Raw genomic sequence first — 23,368 nt, 5'->3', positions numbered from 1 at the left:
GGGTCTGCCCGCAAGGAGCTTATGTTTTAGTTGGGGAGGCAGTAAACAAGATAAGTAAGTAAAATATGGAGCATGTCAGATACATGCCATGGAAGCAAATAAAGCAGGGAGGAGATGGGGGCGGGGAGCCTTACTGGACATGTGGACCCCTTAGCTTGAGTTCTCCCAGAAGGAGACCCCAAAGCAAGGAATTGAGTGAAGGTAGCTTGCTGGGGAGGTGCAGAAAACACCAGCTGGGAGGAGGGGGATGGTACAGGAGAAGGAAGGTGGCCCATCAAGGGAGTGCTGTTAGGTCAGCTCCCACAGGAGGCAAATGAAGCTCAATCCTGCAGGGAAACTCAAGGAATTGCGGAAACTGAGCATGGCTTTGTCCTCCCAATGGCTGAGGGAGTCAGGATAAATAGCCAACAGTCAGTGTTTGAGAGCTGCTCCCTCGGCCGTTGACGTCTTGGCTTACTGAGGGTGGTGGGGAGGGCCCTCAGGCACACACATGCAGATCTGGCAGTTGGAAGATGGCCAGGCCACACAGATGGGTCACTGACAGTACCTGCTACAGGTGATGTCTGAGTAAGACCTGGAGGAGGCAAGGGAGTGAGTCGTGTAGTTATCAGGGGGGAGCCACTGCTGGCAGAATAGGAGTCCATGTGGAGACTCTGAGGTGAGACCACTCTTGTGTTCAAGCAGATATTGCAACGCAGCAGTTGGAACATCTAGAACATTCTCACTGAGACCTGCTCCCAGTGATCCCTCAGAGCAAAGATGCCCAGCAAGGGACCAAATATGGCTTCTTTCCCACCTGAGCTAGACCAGAGGGCCCCTCGCCTGCCTGCTACACCCAGCACAAGAGGGTTGTTGCCTGTCATCATTCATCCCTTGGATAAGTCTTTACTGAACACCAGATACTGCACCAGGCACTGGCAATAAAACAGTGATCAAGGCAGACGCAGTCCCTGCCTTATTGTCACTGGTGCTGCAGGTAAGTGAAGTGGATCCATTTTAATTCCACCAAAAGGACTACAAGGAACAGGGGCATTATGAAGACTTTGGGACAAAGAGACACAGGGATGGATCCAGCTTCCCTAGACACTTGGCTCTTTGTTGAGTCCTGTCCACTACTTGTGGCCAGATCTAAGCCTTCCAGATTCATCCTTGTCTTCAGCAGGAAATCCATGAGGCCTGCACCCCTGAGTTTCTGATGATTCGGAAAACATTATTGGAAACCTACTCTGTGCCAGGCTCTGGGCTCAGTGTAAGGCCACACGACTGTGAACAAGTTCACAGATACGCGCCCTGACCTCAAGGAGGCTATGGTCTAATGGAATCTTAGAACTAAATTTGGAAAAACATAGATGCCTTGAGTTTAGGACATTTAAGGGCAGCACTTTAGCTGGACATAATTGTTAGAGGAAAGAGGCAACAGCAATAGCTCCTGTCCATGGGGACTTAGCATTTGCGTGTGATGTGTCTTTCCGTCCTCACATCCATCTTGTGAAGTGGGTACTATTATTAAAATACCCATGGAGCAGGTAAAGAAACTGGCTTGAAGAGGTTAGGCAATATGCTCAAGGCCATGCAGCTGGAGAGTGGCTGGGATTGGAACCCTGGTCCACCAGGCTAGAGAGGCATAACCCTAATCCCCAAGATATTGTGCTGCACCCTTTGTCTTCACCTTATTTCACAAAATATTTGATCATGTCCTTGATGACAAGTCATGAGCCACCAACGTACTGAAAAGGAGGAAAGCAACTGAAGGGCTAAGAGGGGGTTTCTTTACAACACGAGAGCAGTTCACTGAGGCCTCTTTGGAGCAACGCCGAAGGCATGGTTGAAGTAATCTGGGTGCTGCACGTCATAGGCGGGGAAAAGTGATGAGAAAGCAAGTGGGCTGCACACAGCAGGACTTCACTGAGAGCCAAGCTCAATTGCACTCAGCCAACCGAATATCATTTCCAATGAATATGTGCAGAGAGCCTTGTTAGCTACAAGAGGTACCACTCTACACCAGCTATTGAGCCTAGCGTCACATAATACATAAGAACCTCTCCCTCTATAGTGCTCACATGGGGAAAGGGTGAGTCAACAAGATGGGAGATTAAAATATTAGGCACAAGATAAATGCTGAGCCCTTTGCAGCAAAATCAACACTGCCATCTGGGGAGCACGGCTGACGAGTACCCAGGGCAAGAAAACCACATGCAAGAGAAGGTCAAACATTCCCCAAATGCAGAGCTTCTCTAAGGACTCTACCCCCGAATCCCGAGGGGAGGGGACCAGCCAGCAGAATCTGGCGGGCTTCTGTTCCTAGGCTGCTTGTGGCACTCACTTTGCTTTTTACAAGAGCAGTGTCGCTTGGTGGTTAAGAGCCGACGGTCGCACCCGGCACCCTGGGTGTGAAGCCCTCTTCTGCCACTTTCGAGCTGTATGACTTGGACGAGTTATTTAACCTGCTGTGTCTCTGGTTCCTCAGTCATTAAGTGGGGCAGCTATACACCCACCTCATAATGTTATTGGGGTAGCTAAATGAGTTAATTTTGTGCCTGGTAAATAGAAATTGCTCATAACTGTCAGCTATTATAATCTATTATTGGACTCCAATGGGAAATTAAGAACAAATCTGAAAAGACTTATGAAAGTTAGTCAGTTTGAGTCTAGCCACCTGAAATGGATTGTCCATTAAACACTGCAACTGGCTCTCAACTCCTGTGGAATTTGAAGATCGGCACTAATACAACCACTAAGACAACGGTATTCTCTCAGCTTGAAGAGATGTCTCCAGGGTTCATTTGCATAGCTTTACAATTTGGGGAGAAATGGAGACATCCCACCACCACCTCCTGCTCAAACTGAATTATATTCAGCCTTGAGAAGGCCATGGTCATGTGACACAAAGAAGGATGGAGGTCACACCTTTGGAACACATACCCACCTTTCTCACCACAAAGCTTATACTGTGCAGAACCGATTTGGGGCTGCCACATTGCTCCTTGGCGCCGGTGACTCCCTGACCTGATAGACTCAAACTGTATGCCTCTGGCCTCTGTTTCTTAAGAAGATGCTTTTTCTGGTTCTGCAATTTCTTTAGGTCACTTTTCCTCCTGGTTTCTTGCTCCCATGTGGCATTTCTTGCTCCAAAGGTGGCATTTGCTAAAAGCAAGACTGTATCTGGGTCTTCTGGTTGGGTGATGTAAGATGGGGGGCTTTTAGCTATGAGAATTTTCTAAGATTAAAGAAACAAAATTAACTTGTCAGACGTCATCCATTTGCAAGAATCATCCCAGTATATCTTCTAATGACCCCAAATCATAATCTTCGGAATTCTACCTGGGACATCCAGGAAAGGTATTCTGAAGATATTCCCCTAGGAGAAGCTGCAGCAAAAATAGTCTATTAGCTCGTACTATCTAGAACGGATGCCTTTTTAACCACAAGGCCTATCTGGGTCACCCACATTGGAGAATGCTGATCCCAGCTACAATTTACCCTTATGCCCAAGATGGCCAGCTTTTGCCAGTCTTTGGGTGGTTGGCTTCACTGCTTGACACTAATGCTTATGAAACCAAGGTCACACGCTCAGTCTCTGCTGTGTCTTCTTCCTAAGTCCCCACTCAGCTCAGTTCAACAAAACACCTGCCAAGTGCCTACTCTGTGCCAGATTCTGGGGTAAACAGCAGAAATGCAAATATTAATAAGGCATGCTTCCTGTCCTTGAAGAGACTGCAGTCCAGGTGGAGATGGGAACATGCACAGATCATTTCAGTGAAATGTGACAGGGACAAAGCCCTGTAACTGCCAGAGATGGGACACTTGGCTCCCCATCCTGGAGGCCCATGTCATTGATGCCTGAGCTGAGTCTGTACAGGCAAAGATGAGGGAGGGGTTGGGGGGGGGAGAGCTTTCTAGTAGATGGCACAGCATGAGCAAAAACAGGCAATAGCATGGTTTTGGGGGATGAGAGGTATAAGACAAGAAATTCGGTATAACCGAGGGCCAGAGCTCCAGGTAGGAAGCGGATAAGAAATGAAGTGGAGATATAACTGAAGACCTGCTGATGGAGGACTCAGGCTCAGTCCTGGAGAGAGAAGGACAAGGATTTCAAGCAGGTTAATGTCAGTGATCAGACAAATATTTTAAAGCTCAATTAACAGTGCAATATGGATTTGAAAAGGACAACATTGGAAAAAGACAATTGGTTCTTCAGTCACTGCGATAGTTCAGATGAGAGACTATGAAGTCTTGAATGAAGGTGATGACACCAGGGACAGAGTAGAGGTTGAGGAGTCAGGAAATAACATTGTTCCTCTAGTCTAAGATATTGGATATCATTATACAATTAATGTGATGAGGTTGACTCTGTGTTTTGTTCAAAACATAATAACTCAACAGTGCACCTTCCAATCCAGTCTCATAAATGGTGCCTCTTAAAATTGAAGGAATACAGTGAGCAGGAGGTGAGTCAACAGGATTCTTTTTTTTTTTTTTTAATTTTTGGCCACGTTGGGTCTTTGTTGCTGTGCGCAGGCTTTCTCTAGTTGTGTCAAGCGGGGGCCACTCTTCGTTGCAGTGTGCAGGCTTCTCATTTTAGTGGCTTCTCTTGTTGCGGAGCACAGGCTCTAGGCACATGGGCTTCAGCAGTTGTGGCACACGGGCTCAGAAGTTGTGGCTCACGGGCTCTAGAGTGCAGGCTCAGTAGTTGTGGTGCACGGGCTTAGTTGCTCTGCGGCATGTGGGATCTTCCCGGACTAGGGCTCGAACCTGTGTCCCCTGCATTGGCAGGAGGATTCTTAACCACTGCACCACCAGGGAAGTCCCAACAGGATTCTTGATTGGTTAAATGTGGATGGTAAGGGAGAAGAGGGATACAGGCACCTAGGATGCTTAAAATGACATCCACATTTCAGACATGAGTGAATAAGATCTTCCAATCAATTCACAGAGGTCTGAACGCATTGTTCTCTTGACTGAAATGCCCTGCTTCTTTTCCTTTCCGTGCCTCAACTTCAAAACCACTTTATCTGCCCTTCCTACACATCACTTTCACCCTTACTATATATAGCAATTACTGGGATACCTGGTCCTGTACTAGACTGGAGGCTCTTAAGAGTAAAGACTCTCTTCCTTGTATTTGCGTTTTCCACAGTGCCTTGCATATAGGAAGCATACCGTAAATCTTATTTGCATTTTCCACAATGCCTTGCATATAGGAAGCATACTGTAAATCTTTTTTTTAATCGAGATATAGTTGATTTACAATATTATATTAGTCTCACGTGCACAACATAGTGATTCAAAGTTTTTATACATTATACTCCATTTAAAGTTATTATAAAATATTGGCTATATTCCTGTGCTGTACAGTATATCCTTGTAGCTTATTTATTTTATACATAACAGTTTGTACCGCCTTATCCCCTTTTCCTGTCGTGCCCCTTCCCCTTCCCTCTCCCCACTGGTAACCACTAGTTTGTTCTCTATATCTGTGAGTTTGTTTCCTTTTTGTTATATTCAGGGTTTTTTGCTTTACTTTTTTAGACTTCACGTATACATGATATCATTCAGTATTTGTCTTTCTTTGTCTGACTTATTTCACTTAGCATAATGCCCTCCAAGTCCATCCACGTTGCTACAAATGGCAAAATTTCATTCTTTTTATGGCTGAGTAATATTCCATTGTGTATATGTACCACTATCTTCCTTATCCATTCATCTCTCAATGGACACAGGTTCCTTCCGTATCTTGGCTTTTGTAAATAATGCTGCTATGAACATTGTGGTGCATGCATCTTTTCAAATTAGCGTTCTGTTTTCTGCAGATATATACCCCAGAGTGGAATTGCTGGGTCATATGGTAGTTCTATTTTTAGTTTTTTGAGGAACACTGTTGTTTTCCATAGTGACTGCACAAATTTACCTTTTACCAACAGTATATGAGGGTTCTCTTTTTTCCACATCCTCCCCGACATTTGTAATTTGTGTTCTTTTTGATGATAGACATTCTGACAGGTGTGAGATGATATCTCATTGTGGTTTTGATTTGTATTTCCCTGATGATTGGCGATGTTGAGCATCTTTTCATGTGCCTGTTGGCATCTGCATTTCCTCTTTGGAAAAATTTCTATTCAGTTCTTCTGCTCATTTCTAATTGGGTTGTTTGGGTTTTTGATGTTGAGTTGTATGAGCTGTTTATATATGTTGGATATTAACCCCTTATCAGTCATATCATTTGCAAATACTTTCTCCCATTCAGCAGGTTGTCTTTTCGTTTTGTCAATGCTTTCCTTTGCTGTGCTACTGTCAATTTCTCCCTTTATATCTGTTAATATTTGCTTTATGTATTTAAGTGGGTCCTATGTTGAGTGCATATGTATTTATAATTGTTATATTTTCTTCTTGGATTGATCCTTTGATCATTATGTAATGCCTTTGTTTCTTGTAACAGTCTTTGTTTTAGAGTCTATTTTTTCTGATACAAGTATTGCTACTCCAGCTTTCTTTCGATTTCCATCTGCATGGAGTGCCTTTTCCATCCCCTCACTTTCAATCTGTGTGTGTCTTTAGATCTGAAGTGAGTCTCTTGCAGGCAGCATGTATATGGGTTTTGTTTTCATATCCATTCAGCCACTCTATGTCTTTTGGTTGGAGCATTTAGTCCATTTACATTTAAAGTAATAATGGGTAGTTATTGTCATTTTGTTAATTGTCTTGGGGTTGTATTTGTAGTTCTTTTTGGTTCTTTTCTTCTTTTGCTCTCTTCCTTTGTGATTTGATGACCATCTTTAGTGTTATGTTTGGATTCCTTTCTTTTGTGTGTGTGTGTTTATCTATTATAAATGTATGGTTTGTGGTTACCATGAGGTTTATATATAGCAATCTATACATATATATACACGATTATTTTAAGTTGCTGATCTCCTAATTTCAACTGCATTTTAACAACCCTGCATTTTTACTCTCTTCCCCTCACAAGTACTGTTTTTCCATATTTTACATCAATTTGGTTTTTTTCCCCTTAACTATATATTGTGGATTTAGATGATTTTACTACTTTTGTCTTTTAACCTTCCTACCAATTTTATACATAGTTGATTAACTACCTTCACTGTATATTTGCCCTTACTGATAAGCTTTTTCCTTTTGTGATTTTCATGTGTCTAGTTGTGGTCTTTTCTTTCTAGCTTAGAGAAGTCCCTTTAACATTTCTTGTAAAGCTGGTTTGATGGTCCTGAACTCTTTTAGCTTTTGCTTGTCTGTAAAGTTTTGAACTCTCCATCAAATCTGAATGAGAGTCTTGCTGTGTAGAGTATTCTTGGTTGTAGTTTTTCCCCTTTCATCACTTTAAATATATCGTGCCACTCCCTTCTGACCTGCAGAGTTTCTGCTGAAGTCAGCTGATAGCCTTATGGGAGTTTCCTTGTATGTAACTTGTTGCTTTCCCCTTGCTGCTTTTAATAGTCTCTCTTTATCTTTAATTTTTGCCATTTTAATTACAATGTGTCTTTGTGCGGTTCTCTTTGTGTTGATCCTGTTTGGGACTCACACAGTAAATCTTTGATGAATGAATAAATTAATAAATAAAATGACTAAATGAGTGTATAAATATGGTGCGCCCCCCCCACACTGTCTTCATCACTTCTGTCACCACACACATCCTAGGACAAACTAGGTAGGCAAAGGGGGGATGGCTCAGTGCAATCTGAACTCCACTCCTGGAACAAGTTAAGATTTATGGCTTGGAGAAAGAGTAGAGGGTCAGGAACATCATCTCCCTGGGTGGAGACTCCATCTCATTTTTACGAAAAGGGCAGGCCACCTATAATACTCTGTCTGTATCCTGCTTGATGCATATTTGTGTATCCAACACTGAATGGAGGGTCTTCTCCCAACACCCACCAAACCAGTGACCCAGCCCCTCCAATGGGTTGACACAGCCTCCCCTTATCTGGGAATTTTCCTGCCCCAAAATGAGATCTTTCTTCCCTGCTCACCCAGTGTTAGTTATACCTTCATTCTCCTTAGAGAGACATTGGCTCCAGCTGCTGCTTTGACCGAGAAAGGTAAGATTGCAATTGAAAACTTCATTACATTAAACATGGCAATCACAGTAAATGCCTGAAGAACAAAAGAGAGGTATAGAATTCAGGATGGGATGCTGCCTTGGCTTTGAACCATCAAGTCCATGGGGATTAAACTTCCTGAGACGAGAAACAGTAGCACAGTTGGGATTCTCAGAGGAAAAATTTTCTCATTTCATGGCTCAGAAATCATGGGTTGGCAAATTAAAGATATTAACATCTTAAACTATATTGCCTTTGGATTTTCACCAAAATGGTGGGAAACTTATCCCCTTATCTTTGTCAATCCAGAGGATGAGGTCTGAAAAGGGCCTCTAATTGAGTGCCTTTGGAAATCTCCATCCATACCATATCCTTATTTGGCCTAGACCATTCGCTCAAAAACCTATGCAGATTTTTCCTAAATTATCCCCTTCTCTCAGTTGCTTCAGAGGCATCTGACCCTTCAGAGACAGAGCAACCTTTTACATCCCACACAGAGACCAATGTTGAGGGTGGAAGCTCCCTAGATTGATGTGCCTGGCCCAGGCTGGTTGCTGGTTCTCCTGCCCTCAGGGTCTGATGCCCTGCCTCCACACACACATAAGGGACCAATTTGAGAGCCTTGGTTCCACTGTCATTTCCAAAACAATGAACAATGACCCCCCTTCACTAGGGCCTTCCCCACTGAGCCCTGCCTGGTGGGTGGATAATATCATATAGCCTCAATGAAGACAAGTTTCCTTGTTCTGTGGGTGCCCCACAGGGGGCATGATCTCATCTCTCAGCTTTCATCTTCTCATCTGTCCGACTTGTAATTAGCAACCTCTCCCTAACCACCCAACTAAGAAATTAAAAACACAACTTCCATCGACAAATCTGGAGTGATCCTTCCTGCTGTTGAATGGGCCCCATGGACAGGGCCCCCAGGCTTCAACTAATCCTAGTTAGTTCATTAAGAGGATGATGAAGGATGCTCCCTTCATCACATCTGGTCCTAAATATATCCCCAGAGAGAATTCATCTCCCCCAGGTCCTAGAGCACTATCTTGGCTCAGGAAACCCAGGCCCTGGCTGGCAGAGCCCCCGGGCTGCCTGATGTGGCAGCTCCTCAGGGCTGACCTCCTACTCATGTGGCTCTGGCAGAGGAGGAGACTGAAAGGGATTCTTAGTCCAAAGGAATACGAGCCTCGCATTCAGGGAATTTGTTCTTGGTCTAGATTTCTTCTAAATCATCGCTTTAAAAAATATTAACTATGTGCACTCAATTTGGTTTCAAATTAATTTACTTGGTGTGTTCTGGGAAAAAAAAAATTTTTTTCGTTTCGGTTGGTAGACAGCAGCCACAATAATCTGGGAGCATTCATTCTGTACATCAACCATTGCTGTTCATTTTGGCTTTCGGTTCGTGGCTATGTTCAAGTCCCCGGAGTGTGTGAGAGAAAAATGTGTGTGATGAAACTAAGAAAATTAAAGTATCTCCCAAAGAAACACGGGGCAGTAATTGGATTGACAGCACCACAATGAATGCCCCAGAAGAGCATCCTGCCTTCTCAAACATCCCCCCACCCTCCCCTCCAGATCCTGATTTTTGGTGCAACTTTTCCCTGGTGAGCATACCTCTCCTTTTTTATTTCACTCTCTCTCTCTCTCTTTCTTGCCTTTGTGTTCTTTCTTCCAACCACTTGCCCTTCAGACACTGGTTTAATATCTGAAATGCTTGTTTCTTTATTTCAGTCAGGGGCCATTTCCTCTCTAGCTCAGGTCCTGAGCCCCTCACGTTCACTCCAATTCTCCTTCTGAGGCTTTCAACCTGAATATGCCTGGGCTGGGTGAGCATAAGGCTAATGAAAGCAGCAACAACTTATGCAGCATTTACCGCATTCGAGGTGCTGACCGAGTGCCATTTACCGCATTCGAGGTGCTGACCGAGTGCTTTGTGTAAGACAACTTCCATCCTCACAACGATAGGGACTGTCATCACCCCACTTACAGATAATAAAACCGAGACAAGAGAGGTTCCATGAACTGCTGTAAGTCATAGCTAGCAAGTGTGGAGTCGGGCTTTAAACAAGGGGGACCCTGATCTGGACACCACACTGCCTCTCCCAATACTGACACCCCTCCCACCCGGAGAACTTTCCCCAACTCTCTTCTTGTCGTATATATGGATAAATAGGAATAAAATAGTCAAGGGCTCCTTTGGTTTCAATGTCCAAATGTAAAATTGTGTTCCAGCATTAACTACTACCCCTGCCCTGCTGTAGACTGAATAAGAATTGCTACTAAGCTCTCCTTGGCTCCCAGTTAGCTCAAGTACTTGTTTTAGAAGTCAGGGTGGAATTCTGCTGTTTTCTGGCTCACCGTGATTGGGTGTTCTGATGCCAGTGCCAGAGGAGCTACCCACCTGGCACTTGCAGAGTTGGGTACAGACGAGGCCAGCTCTGAAGAGGTGCTTACCACTGGGGCAGTGAGCTTTCGTCTCAGGAGGATGTGGCAGGTGAATGTCAGTACAATGGCTACGGTGGATGCAATGGGGGCCAGTGCTGAGTTTCCACTTTGGACAAATCCATCTTTTTCCAGTAATCGCCTTTCCCTCTTCCTTATATCTGTGAAATAGAAATGGTCCACGGTGGTCTTATTTTGCTTGTCAAGCACCAGCATTAAGAAACATATTACTCAATGGAATACTCCTCAGCCATAAAAATGAATGAAATATTGCCATTTGCAGCAACTAGGGCGGACCTAGAGATTATCATACTAAGTGAAGTAAGTCAGACACAGAAAGACAAATATCATATGATAGCACTTATACGTGGAATCTAAAAAAGTAATACAAATGAACTTATCTAGGAAACAGAAAGAGACTCACAGACATAGAGAGCAAAGTATGGATACCAAAGGGGAAGGGGCAGGGGGAGGGATAAATTAGGAGTCTAGGATTAACAGATATACACTACTATATATAAAATAGATAAACAACAAGGATTTACTGTAGAGCACAGGGAACTATACTCAATACCTTGTAACCTATAATGGAAAAGAACCTGAAAAAGAACATATATATATTATATATATACATATATAATATAGATAACTGAATCACTTTACTGTACACCTGAAACTAATACAACATTGTAAACCAACTATACTTCAATTTAAAAAAAAAGAAACATATTACTCCTGCTCTGTTCTCCTGCAAATGAGTGTTAAGGACTCTTGTTGTGAAGTTTAAATGGGAGGAAGCACAGACAGCCCGGAGCACAACGCCAGCATGTACTGGGGGTTCAGTGCATGCCAGCTGCCATTGCTGGATGGTTTCCAAGGTCCCTTCTGATCTGATTCTCTGTGTGTCAGGAGTCATACACTCAGATGCCTACAGGGGTCAGGCAAGTAAGGTAAATGAAGGGAGTGGGCAGAGAGCAAGACCAGAGCGAGGATGTCCCAGGCTCACCAGACTGTTTTGAAGTCTGAGATCTGGAATTTTATGAGACATCTCCCTACTCTTAAATGTTGGGAACTAATTGAAAAAGTTAAAGTACTGTAGGGGCCAAACAAAACACATGTGCCAGCCTGAAGACTGCCAGATTGAAGCCCCTGCCCTTGGTCTCAGGAACAGCTACAAAAACCCAAGAGCATGTCTCCCTTCCATAAGTCCAGATGAGGTCATGACTCTGCACCACTCACATAAAATTCAAGCTTCCCTCCCCTGCTGTTTAAAGAGTCCTTGATGGCAATTCCAGCATCCTCCGCAGAAACCCTTTCACATTAGCAACATGGTGTCACAGCCCGTCTGGCTGAGTGCTGCCTACGGACCAGGTGTTGGGCTGAACCCTGCACAGGCACGCTCTACCTAGGCTGCTCTCACCACAGGGTGACACGGCAGAAGCCATCATTATGCCCTTCTGGCAGTAGAGGAAAGGCTTAGCAGGTTAAGTGACTTGCCTTTTAAGAGGTTGGGATCCAAAGCATGCTGTCCACATGCCCTTCCCCTCACGAACACCCGCACCTCCTTCTCCCCACGCCAAGCCTCTAGGCTTTTGCTCCTGCCCAGGGGGCTTCCCCAGCTCCATCTGTGTCCACATCTCTGCTACCCTTCAGGGCCTGTCTAAAACGCCACCTCTGCCAGGAGGCTTTTCCTCATCTCTCACACCCGTGGAGCTCCTCTCAGTTTCTCTTGTGGCATTTTACCCATTTTATCCTATAATTAATTCACATGTTCACTCATTCAGCACATTTTAATCTGATGTCTACTGTATGCCAGGGGCTGTGCTGGGTGCTGGGGAGTATAGGGACAAACAGGGTCTCGGCTCTTCCAGTAGGGGCGATAGACAATGAAGAAACAAACAGACAAGTAAATAAGATAATCACAAACTGTGTTGGGTGATATGAGAGAAATGAACAGCATGAAGTGACTAAGAGGTGAATGGGGAGTGGACCTGCTTGGGACTGTGGTCAAGAAGGCCTCTTGAGTCAGTGACATTGACTTCAGGAGACCCAAAGTCAAGACAAAGTCAGCATGAGCATCTAGCAGAAGACATTCCAGGCAGAGGGAACAGCAACGGCGGAGATCCTGAGGCATGAATGGGTGTGGATGTTGTTCTAAAAACAGAAGGTTTGTGTGGCTCAAGCAGAGGTATCAAGGCCTGGGACAAGATGTGATAAGGTCAGGAGGTCAGCAGGGGCCAGACTGTGCTGGATCTAATAGCTCATCAGAAGGAATCTGGACTTCATCCAAAAGACCTAAATTTGAAAAAGCCTAAGTGTGCTAAGAGGCCACTAAAGCTTTTTCAGCAGGGGAGAGACAAGATCTGATTGACATTTTTAAAAGGTCACTCTGGCTGCTGAGTGCATCATGGGTTTTAGGGGGAAGGAGGAAAGCAGGGGTTGCATCTAGAAGTTCTTGCCGCAGTCTGGAAGGGAGAGGATATTGCTTGGACTAGGGTGACAGTAGAATGAAGAGAAGCAGAAAGATTCCAGATATATTCTAGGAGTAGAGCCAACAAACTAATAGCTATTTTTGAGCTTAGTTAACTCATCGTCCCTCAATTTTAAAACTAGGGACCCTTTTCCTAATTATTTTGTGTGACTCCCATGGCCTTGCACATGGTAGGAACTTGGTACCTATTTATTGAGTTAAACTGACTTGAATTAAATTGAGTTTTAAATTGAATTATGTCAAATGGAATCAAATTTAATCACATCAAATAAATTGTATTAAAGTGAGTTCAGTGTGTGAGGAAGTATTTCTGCATCTTCAAAGAGGGTACCATAGGGCTGCCAGCACCCCAACCTGGGGCACTTCCTTTGGCAGTCTCAAAAGCAGATTTTCTAAAGCCACTTCCTAAAATGTGGATACACAGCTTCGGGCCCAAATACATGCTGGTCTAAAAGTGTAATTGTGGATCTAGAGAGTTAGTTGTAACGGTGGTTCAAATCATTAACCGGTCAACCACCTGAGTCTATGTCAGCAATTATGTAAATGTTCCTACAATTAGATTTGCATTTTTATTTGATTGAAATAGTCTTCATATCGTCTTTAAAACAAAACAGCTATACATGCATTCTCTTATCTGCCCAAAGCATGTCAAGTCAGTGAGACATCTGATCCTGATGAGGTTACTGCCGGCGAGGAGGGATCATGTGTGTAAGTGTTAGTGTGTGCGTGTGTCCTTGTGGACGTCTTCCAAGTCAAGGAAATAGCCTGAGCCAGCTCTTCTCCTGCTCATACTGTTTTAGTGGACTATTTTTGTGAAAGGTAACTGACCAGTACAAGAATTCACTGACCTCAGTATGGCTAAACCATATGTCACTCACCTGCTGAGCCCTTGAGTTCAGCAGAAGAGATGCCTGGGTCTATTCTAAAATCTATGTAATTTTTTGAAAAGCCTACAGATCAGCTCAGGGGTTGCTTCAGCCAACTTCCAGAATGCCTGGCCCCAGGACCCTTAAGAACCCCTTAGAAGAGCACATTCTACAGGGTAAGTGGTTCTTTCAGCAACTGCTCATCCTACCTAGGATGGCGTTCGTAAAAGATTTCTCCCAGGTGTACATTTTAATCAGCTTGATGCAGGTCAGAAACTCATTCATTGTCTGAACTCGTTTATCTGTCACTGAAATTGCTGATCATCGAAAAGCTGAATTGAGCTTAGCCATAAACATCTGAAATCGAGGTACAAACAGTGTGTTCAGAGAATTGCTGAGTTGCAGCTGGCCTAAAAATCCAGGGATTGGAGTGTAAGTGTCAGGAAAAGTTCTAAGGGAAGTTGGCCCGAGATTCTCAGCTGAATCCCTCCCTTGAGTTGTGGCTGATGTGCTCTGGGGGACACGACTGGGGTTGGGGCAGATGATGCAAATGCATGAATTGCCAGGGTGCAAGGAAAGTGCTGGGGACTTTGACAAACTGAAGAAGCATGCTCCCCTTCCCCAGGGTATTCAAATTCAAGTTTTAAAAAAACTGTACTGTCTGTGAGACCAAAGTAAGGGCCCAGGCTTCAGGGCCAGGCCCTGGACACAAAGTCCACTTCAGTGAGAGTGTGTGTGAAGTGCAATGGCAAAGACCTGCCATTACCTGGATGGGGATAAATAGCACATACATGGATATCCCGATGAGAGCTGTGGGCCCCAGAATGAAAAAGACGTACACCACAGAGACAGCCATTAGGATAAGGATGGTAGCTGGCAAGGGACAAAACAAAGCAGCTTCAAACAAAGAATAACTATCAGTTGATAGTATATTGAGCACCTGGAAAGAAAGCACACGGGTTCAGCCTTTGGAAGGGCCACCTAAACATTTCCTCAACTGAAGGCTTTTGGAATGGCTGAGGGGTCTGAGGAAGGAGGAGAAAAACTGACTTATAAGGGGAGAGAATTGTCAGAGGACCAACAGGGTGAGTTTCGTGGGTCTCATTTTAGTATGACTTTGGAGAGGCCTTTTAGAACTGAGAATCCCAATGAAGATAGGCTTAAATACCACCTGGGAACATGCCGGTGAGATTGCCAGCTGCCTACCTGATAGCTCTATCTCCTTCTTCCTTATTAGCACAACCCTGTTTAATCAGGGCATCCATGGGCCCAGCAAAAGGACCACATTTCCCAGCCTCCTTTGTGGAAGCATGGTGACCATGTGATTATGTTAAGGGCAATGAGGTATAGGCCAAAGTGCTGAATGGAACTTTGGGGATGAATTCTCACAGGGAGCCAACTCAACTTGGAAGTCTCCTTCCTCCTACCGGCTCTCTGAAACATGGTTGGGATGGCTGGACCTGCAGCTTCCATCCTGAACCATTACGGGAGTTACGTGCTAAGGTTGTGATGAAGAAAAATAGAAAAGCCTGAAAGTCCCCACTCCAGCCCTGGATCATCCTCTTCCAGACTCCTTTTACACAGAGTGAAATAAATCCATCCTGTTTAATCCACTGTTTCGGGGGGTTTTCGGTTATATGCAACTGAATCTAATCGTAATTGATACAGGATATTTTGAACAAACTGAAAGAGCAAGCGTAAGAAAGAAACAAGTCTTTTCCCTTACCTCACACCACCCAGGTTTCCTTTGGCCAGGGAAATGTTCTCGTGTAAAGGGTGAAGATTTTATTGCTAAGGATTAAGGGCTTAAGAAAATGTCAACTCTGAAGTCCAACAGGCATGGTCTTTGTTGGGACTTGGCATCCCAAATACTACACAGTTGGAATCATCAGATCCATTAGTCAATCAACTTTATTAAATGCTGTAGTGTTCTCTGTACTGCTTCAGTGTCCTCACTGACGATCAAAGGGATTGGATGAGGTCACCCCTAAGCCCTGTTCCAACTGGAACAGGGACGCCTTTCCAAATTCTCCAGCTTGAATGGAGCTCTCCTTTCTCTGAATTCTTCTGGTGTTTTGAGTCTCCACCACTTCACTTAGCAAGGAGATGGGACACGATGGGCAGGATATTGACAACCAAAAGGGGGGCAGATATTCCATCCAGGAAGCACATCTCACACGTATTCAGAAAACTCGGAATTTAGTTTCCTAAAGTTAGACTCCTCCTGGACCAACTTACCTCACCAACAGAGATGTGTGTCAGCGTCTTGAACGACACCAGGTTTTCGAAAACCAGGGTGGAGATGACCACCTTCAACCGGATCGCTGTGCAGTAATTTATGGCCCAGGCAAGGGTCCAAAAGAGAACTTTGGTAAACTCGGTGGCGAAAAAGGCTGTGCACAGGCTGACGCCAACCCAGACCTTCCTGGAGATGCTCTCGGTCTGCTGGAGGATTTGGTGAATGAGAACCATCTGTAAAACAGCGCGGTGGAGAGAGAAGAGTGCTGCTGGGGGTCAAGGTAGGTACAGGAGGCCTCAGATAATGTCAGCAAGCTGACTTTACGAGGCAAACTTTTTTAATTAATTTCAGTGGCTACTGCTGTGCTTGACAAGGATTAGCTTTATGAAAATTCTCCCCCAAGGAGCGCAAAGATAACAACAACGTACTAAACCCACCAGATGGTAGAGAAAGTAACTAATGACATTCTTTGCCAGTCTGGGGACCTGGGAGACAAGGCAGAAGAAGGGCCAGTGCGCTCACCGGCCCTATGGCTGCCGTGATAATGCACAGGATATTGGCCACGATATCCATCAAAACATGCGTCCTCTGGAATTTCCAGACCACTCAGCCCAGAGAGGCTTTCTCGGGACCCATCCTTTCTACCTCTTCATCCCAAAGGATTTGAAATCTGTGATGAAAGAACAGGAAGAAGGAAAAGGATTTACATTCCCACTTGCTGTTCAAAGCTACTCTGATGGAAAAAACTTTGCAAGATTTCTTAGCACAACCCCCATCCCTGGCAGTGGTGGCCTCAGAGGAACAGCATTTGTTCTCCCTTCTTCTTTTGGAGGGTGGATGGGACATGAGCGAGGCAGCGGGCAGAGCCCTGACACAGCACAAGATGGTATCTGGCATTTGGGCTCTTTCTGGGCCTTGATTTCCTCCTCCTGCCTGTCTCTGGCACAATACCAGTTGTGATAAAAACACTGAGGCAACAGAGAAACCAAGAAAAAATCTTCTCCAGGGCAGGGAGGATTTTGTCCATTTCAAAGATCTGAAAGGAGGCCAGTGTGACAGGCGTGTGGGGACACGGGGAGGCAAGGGAGGGCCAGATCTCATGGGACCTCACAGTCCTCACGAAGGAGATTAGATTGCAAAGGAAGCCACTGCAGGCTTTTAAGCCAACGTGACAAGATCATTTTACATATCTAAAAGAACATCTGGCTGCTGTGAGAGTAGTGGGTTACGGGGGGCTGGGGAGCAAAAACGGAAGCAGGGAGGCCACAGTGGGAAACCGTCGGCATCCAGGTGGGAGGTGGCAGTGGCTTGACACTGGATTTAGGGAAAGGTGGTCAGGGGAGACAACAGGACTTACTGATGAATTAGATGTGGGAGAAAAGGAGAAGGGGGATCAGGGGCCCCAGTTTTCTGGCTTGACCAACTGTGGGAATAGAGTTCACAGAGATGGGGAGAGGGGGAAGAGGGAACATCGTCAGGTGGGGCTGAAGATCAAGAATGCAGCTTTAGATATAGGATGCTTGTGAATCATCCAAGTCCAGTCAGATGCTGGGTGTGTGAACTCAGAGTCTGGAAGAGAGGCATGGACTGAAGATAGTGTGTTATTAAGGTTGTCAAGCATGTGTTTGGTGGGTCAGCCTTTGGAGGAGAACACTAGCATGGAAGGGAAGAGGATCTAAGTTGATGTTGGGTAGATGGAAGGCAACTTTAAAAACCGACAGAGAGGTAGAAGGAAAACCTGGTACTCCACAGGCACTGGTCCAGCTCCTTTCTCTCCATGCTCCCTGGCAACTTTCTCCAGACTATAGATTTTGGAAACTACCACTGACAGAGATTTCTGCAGGACACAGATGAGGGGACGCACAATTGTAGGAGCAATTGCAAGAGCATGATTATAACTCCCAGCCCTTCAAGCATATGAGGCCAAAGAGAAGGAGAATTCCAGAAGAAACAAATGCAGAGAGAGGGCTATGAGATCTTCCCCATTGTTTAAGATATGAACCTTGAAGTTCAATGCAGCCGTTAGAAAGAATGAAGTTGAGGTTTGGGGCTGTGGAAAAATCTTTATAAACTCTTAACTGAAAATAGCAAAATGGTTAACCATGAGATAGTATGCTTCATTTTTTGTTCAAAGAAAAAAAGATGACCTGTGAGTAAAGAGGAAGAAGAGGTATCGATCTGCAGAAGATGGTAGCACAGGGTGTGTTTAATCAGAGTAGAAAAAATCCAGGACAGATGCACACCAGCATTTAACAGTGCTGACCTCTGGGGAGTGGGGCTGGAGTACGGTGGGGATACTTCCACTGCTTAAACTTCTGTTACTTTAACATTTCTATAATGAATCTGAATTAGGTTGAATCAAAGAAATACATGTTTTTGCAAGTCAAAATTGTCAAATATTGGAAGTTTTCATTTGGTTCAACCTAAACATATTTTGTAATATAAAAGCTCACAATATTCTGTAATAACCTAAATGGGAAAAGAATTTGAAAAAGAATAGATACATGTATATGTATAACTGAATCACTTTGCTGTAACACCTGAAACTAACAAAACATTGTTAATCAACTATACTCCAATATAAAATAAAAATTTTTTTTAAAAGTCCAACGACAGTTTTTAAAGTGAAATACAACACCATGCCTGGAAGCAGCCCAGGTGGTGTCCAGCCAGCACAGAGCAAAGTGAGATTCCAGCCACTCTTGTCCTGATGCGGTGCTCCTGCAAAATAGCTGATAGCCCTGCCAGAATGATCCTGAAGCCTCAGGCTCTCAAGAAGTTCATTCTCCCTACCAAACCTCCCCAATGCTCACCTCCCCAGAGACGAGGCCAGGAAGGTCAGTCAGCCCGCCCTCATCTCAGAGATAAGCCATGAGAACAGCCACCAAACCAGTGGGTGTTGATTTCCGCAAAGGGAAATGGGAGCACACACAAGGACTCACAGGTCCCTTCCCAAAGTGGGATCCTCTCTAGATGTGACCCAGACAAATCCTGGTACCTTTTGGCATTGGTGTCGAATGAGTCATATGGTGACAGTGGGGGCAGGGTGTCCACAGTCAGCGCGTGCTTGTAGCTTCTCACCATCACTGGCGTGAGCCAAGAGAATGTGGCAAAGGAGAGCAGCCCTGCGTCATCCACAGGGTTGGGTGCCAGCCTAAAACAAGCGAAACACTCGGTGTTCCAGGATGTTGGGGTCATTGCCTTGAGTCCCTGGCTGGAATTCTTAACTACAGTGATAACCACAGCCACGCTCAGACGTGTGACTCACGTCATCAGCCCCATGAGCAGCGGTGTGCTGGGCCAGCTCCTACCAGCTTGCAAGAGCTGATTGTTCGATTTTTAGGAATTCTGCAAGTCAGTTCTTAAACACAGCCTATATTAAAAATTAAATTACATAAATGTAAGTAAATTATCTTAAAGACAAAGGCAATCAATACTCAAAACTCATAGCTTCCAAGATTATTTTACTAGATTTTACTCGTATTTGTTCTTTAGATTATGTAAGTCTATGGTGTCTGTGGTGGAAATACCATACAGAATAGGGCTCTGTTACCTTGCATCTCTTCCCAACTTTGCATTCAGTGACATCACATTGAAATCAGCCATGGTAGGAGAATTTACACCAAAAAAGTGATAAATGCTACAAACCAGGGAATTTTTTAGTGAACCAGTTGTTAAATATTTACCAGTGACCACCCCATAGGAAAGAAGGTACCTGCTCCATTTGACATGAGGAAATGGAGACCCAGTAGCTGATCATCAGAGGAGTTGGACGCCTGGCTTTTGCTCTCAGGAGGATGGGGAGGGTCAGAGCAGAGTGTGCCAAAGTAGAGGTGAGACTGTCCAAGGATGCAAGAGCTAGAGGCAAACTCATGGTTTATTGTGAGGATTAATACATGTAAGCTGTTACATAAATATTAGCTCGCAGATAAATAGGGAGGACAGGGGAGGTAAAAGGAAGGAGAAAGGAGAAAGGGAATTAGAGGAGGAAGAAGAAAAGGAAGAAACAATGAAGAAGGAGGAAGAGATATGTTTCTGCCCTTGAGGAGCTAACCATCTAAGATGGAATAAGAGTCGGAGGCACAGAGTGTTATCTACTAATTGCTGAGTGTTTGTTATATTCCGGGCCCTGAAAGAGCTTGGTATTTGTAGCAGATGCTGTCAAGATGCCCTGAGTCGCAGTCTCTGGTGGTGCAGTGGTTAAGAATCTTTTTCACATCCACCTCCGATCTCAGATGTGGAAGACAGCACCGTGCAGCTCAGGCTCATGCTGACAGCATCCCATCTCACAGGTATCCTGTGCCTCTTTTCACTACCGGGTTTGGGGCCTTCTCAGAGCATAAGTGCAACCCAGAATTGCAAGGGGTGAATGTCCCCAAGAAGAAAACCTAACTAATGGAGTACAGGAGCCCATGGACAAATATCCCCACCGCCCATCCTATAGATGGAAAATTGTACACTTCTCGGGGGGACCTAGTAGAATCCAGTCCCCATGTCTACAGCAGGGACGCTGATGACACACCCCATGTTCTCCTTCCCTGCCTCACACTCCCTAAATCTTCCCTCCTGCTTCTTGAAATCACCTCCCAAATAAGCTACCTGCATCCAAGTTTTTGATTCAGGCTCTGCTTTTGGGAGAACCCGAGCTAAGATAATATTAATAAGGTACTATGTGCCTGGTGCATAGTAAATATTTCCTAAAGGATAACTTTAATGATGAAGTCATGCATTACCTCGTATAATCCTAACAACAGCTCAGTGAGATAGGTAGTTGAGAAATATTATGATCCCAATTCATAGACAAGAACATCAAGGCACAAAGAGGTTAGGGTACTTGCCCAAAATCTTATAGCTGGTCAGTGGTGAAGTAGGGATTCAAACCCAATACTTGCTGACTCCAAGGTCCCATCATTCTCTTAAGCACTATCCCACATTTCCTCTCCACAAAGAAATTGTGAACTGAGCCAAAACGGTGGGTAGTTAGAGCTCTTCTGCATGGGGCTAAGGATGGTACACCATGCCCTCACCTTTCAACCTTCACCTCTCACCTTAGAGGGCTCACGGGTGTATCTTTGGTCCATAGATTCAAGGAGAGAGCAGTGCTGTATCACCTCATTATAAAGATGCCCTTGGCCTTCTGCTGCTCAGAGAGCAGGCTATAGGGCACTTCTCATGTAGAAAAGGCAGCTTTCTATAATGTTATAGTTAATGTAATGTTAAGAATACATATATAATATTATAATATGACGTTGTAGTTAAGCATGTGAGCTTGGAAATCAGGCTGCCTGAGTTCTTATTCTGCGGTTCAAAACTGACCCAATTCTCTCTCCTCACCTGTATCCCGGACCCTTGGAGCTCCTTCCTTCAAGACATTTCTCCACGTCTTGAATCTGTGCTGACTTGTGACTTGCTTTGGCCAATAGAATGGCAGTGAAAGAAATGGTGTACCGGTTCTGAGCCTGAGTCTCAAGAAGGCCTATATGCTTCAACTCATCCTCTTGGCCACCTACTGCATTACTATGTGATAGAGGGCAGGTTAGCTTGCTCGAGGTTCATAGCCCATGTGGCCCACCTTCCCCCAACCAGTCTACCCCCAGAAGCACAACCATCTTGCTGACGAGCAGATGCATAAGAAAGCCTGGTCAAGACCAGATGAATCACCCAACTAGGCTTAGCCCAAGTTGCTGACCCACCCATAAAATTGTAAGCTAAATAAATGGCAATTGTTTCAGGCTACTAAATGTAGAGGCAGTTTGTTACAAAGCAAAATCTACCTGATTAAATTTGTGCAAGTTATTTAACCTTGCTGTGCCTCACTTACTCACCCATCAGATGAAGATAATCACAACACCTCCAGACTGGTTGTGAAGAGTGAATGAGAAGATGTTTGTAAAGCACCTGAACGGGTCCTGGCACATGGAAAGCTCTCTTAAACATTTGCTATTGTCTCTCTTTCACCAAAGTACAGGAGGATTCACGAAGTGAATGGTCAATAAATGAAAAAATTGGATGAATGGATGGATGGATGGATGGATGGAAAGACAAAAGGACAAGCATATAGAGCAGCAGCATGGGGAACAGGGTCAGAGTCCACTCTCCTGATGGGCTGGAAATGATTCCTAGAAGTTCTGCCCAGGACCTCCCTCCAATCTTCCTCTTGGCTTACCTTGCATAGAGTCTCACTGGGATCATGGTCTTCAAGCTGGGTTCATATCTCTCTGAAAATGATCTCTGCTGGCCTCGCCGGTACAGATCAGAGACAAGGCAGGGGCCATCACCCACCATCTTGATGGTAGTCTAGAGCCCTTGGCTCCTGGCTTTGGGACCTTCACTCTGCAGCAGAGAGATGAGGAGATGAGAAGACACTCTGGAATGAGATCAGGCAGCCCCTACTCCACCCAGACCAACTCCCTTTCTCTGACGACTCAGACCTGGTTTCACCAATCAACCCTCCGCATTCATGAGAGAGTGTGGCCAGAGATCCCACAACTCCCTCAACTCCACTAAGAGCCTTCCTTATTAGCAAAGACATTCTGTTCCTCTTCTTTCCCATTTTGGGTTGGCTGGGAGCAGAAAAGCCTGTTACAGGTTTTCTACCAGGATCCAGCCCATGACCAAGACTGAGTCCCAGCCTGGCAATAGAACCCCAAGAAGGTGGATTTTCTGCCTTATTGTGACCCAGAATGAAGTTTGTCACACATACAAACCTTTTTTTCTCTCTGATTCTTTCAGATACCCAAGCTTGTGCATCCAGGTTCCCATGTCCCCACACCCAAGGATCAGAGAACTTCAACGAGACCACCTCTCAGGACCAGGCATATCTGAACAAGCCCACATTCCCCCCACTTCTGTGACCACTGCCCCAAAGGGAAACCAACAATCCAGGTAGAGAGGACACTTTTGGGAGTGCCCGTCCAGTCCACAAACCAACCACCCCATTCACCAATTACCTAAATGAAAAGAAAAGAGAATGATTCCCAAAGGTTTTCTATTTCTAGTTCCAGTTCTTCCCTGATACACAGCTCTATTCTTGCCCTAGAGTTCTATGACATTCTGCTCCCCATATCCTATCAATAAATTCTCTTTTTTAACCTAAATATACCAAGTTGGTTTCTGTCACTTGCAACCAGAAGCCTCACTATTATAAATAAATGGGTCCCCATCTTATGAATTCTCTCTGGAATTTTTCATGGCTATAAACATAAAATAAACCAATTCCCATCGAGGTTTTAATGGCTGATAAACCTATGGCATGTCAGAATTAGAAGTATCCTCA

At 44.7% G+C, this 23,368-nt stretch overlaps 1 protein-coding gene across 1 annotated transcript in view; it reads right to left on the bottom strand.

The window, feature by feature from the left end:
* ABCC12 (ATP binding cassette subfamily C member 12) overlaps window positions 1-22,377 on the bottom strand; it is a 58,809-nt gene extending 36,432 nt beyond the window's left edge. Inside the window, 9 exon segments of the mRNA XM_068527619.1 lie at window positions 2,927-3,217; window positions 7,999-8,106; window positions 10,509-10,657; window positions 14,063-14,210; window positions 14,620-14,793; window positions 16,092-16,325; window positions 16,615-16,762; window positions 19,091-19,246; window positions 22,259-22,377. Of these exon segments, the coding sequence (XP_068383720.1) occupies window positions 2,927-3,217; window positions 7,999-8,106; window positions 10,509-10,657; window positions 14,063-14,210; window positions 14,620-14,793; window positions 16,092-16,325; window positions 16,615-16,762; window positions 19,091-19,246; window positions 22,259-22,377 (1,527 nt within the window).
* Between the last annotated feature and the right edge of the window lie 991 nt (window positions 22,378-23,368).

This window comes from Eschrichtius robustus, chromosome 19 (assembly GCF_028021215.1).
Source record: "Eschrichtius robustus isolate mEscRob2 chromosome 19, mEscRob2.pri, whole genome shotgun sequence".
Classification (NCBI taxonomy): Eukaryota; Metazoa; Chordata; class Mammalia; order Artiodactyla; family Eschrichtiidae; genus Eschrichtius; species Eschrichtius robustus.
Note: the sequence above shows the minus strand (reverse complement) of the source record. Positions and strands in the feature narration are given on the sequence as shown.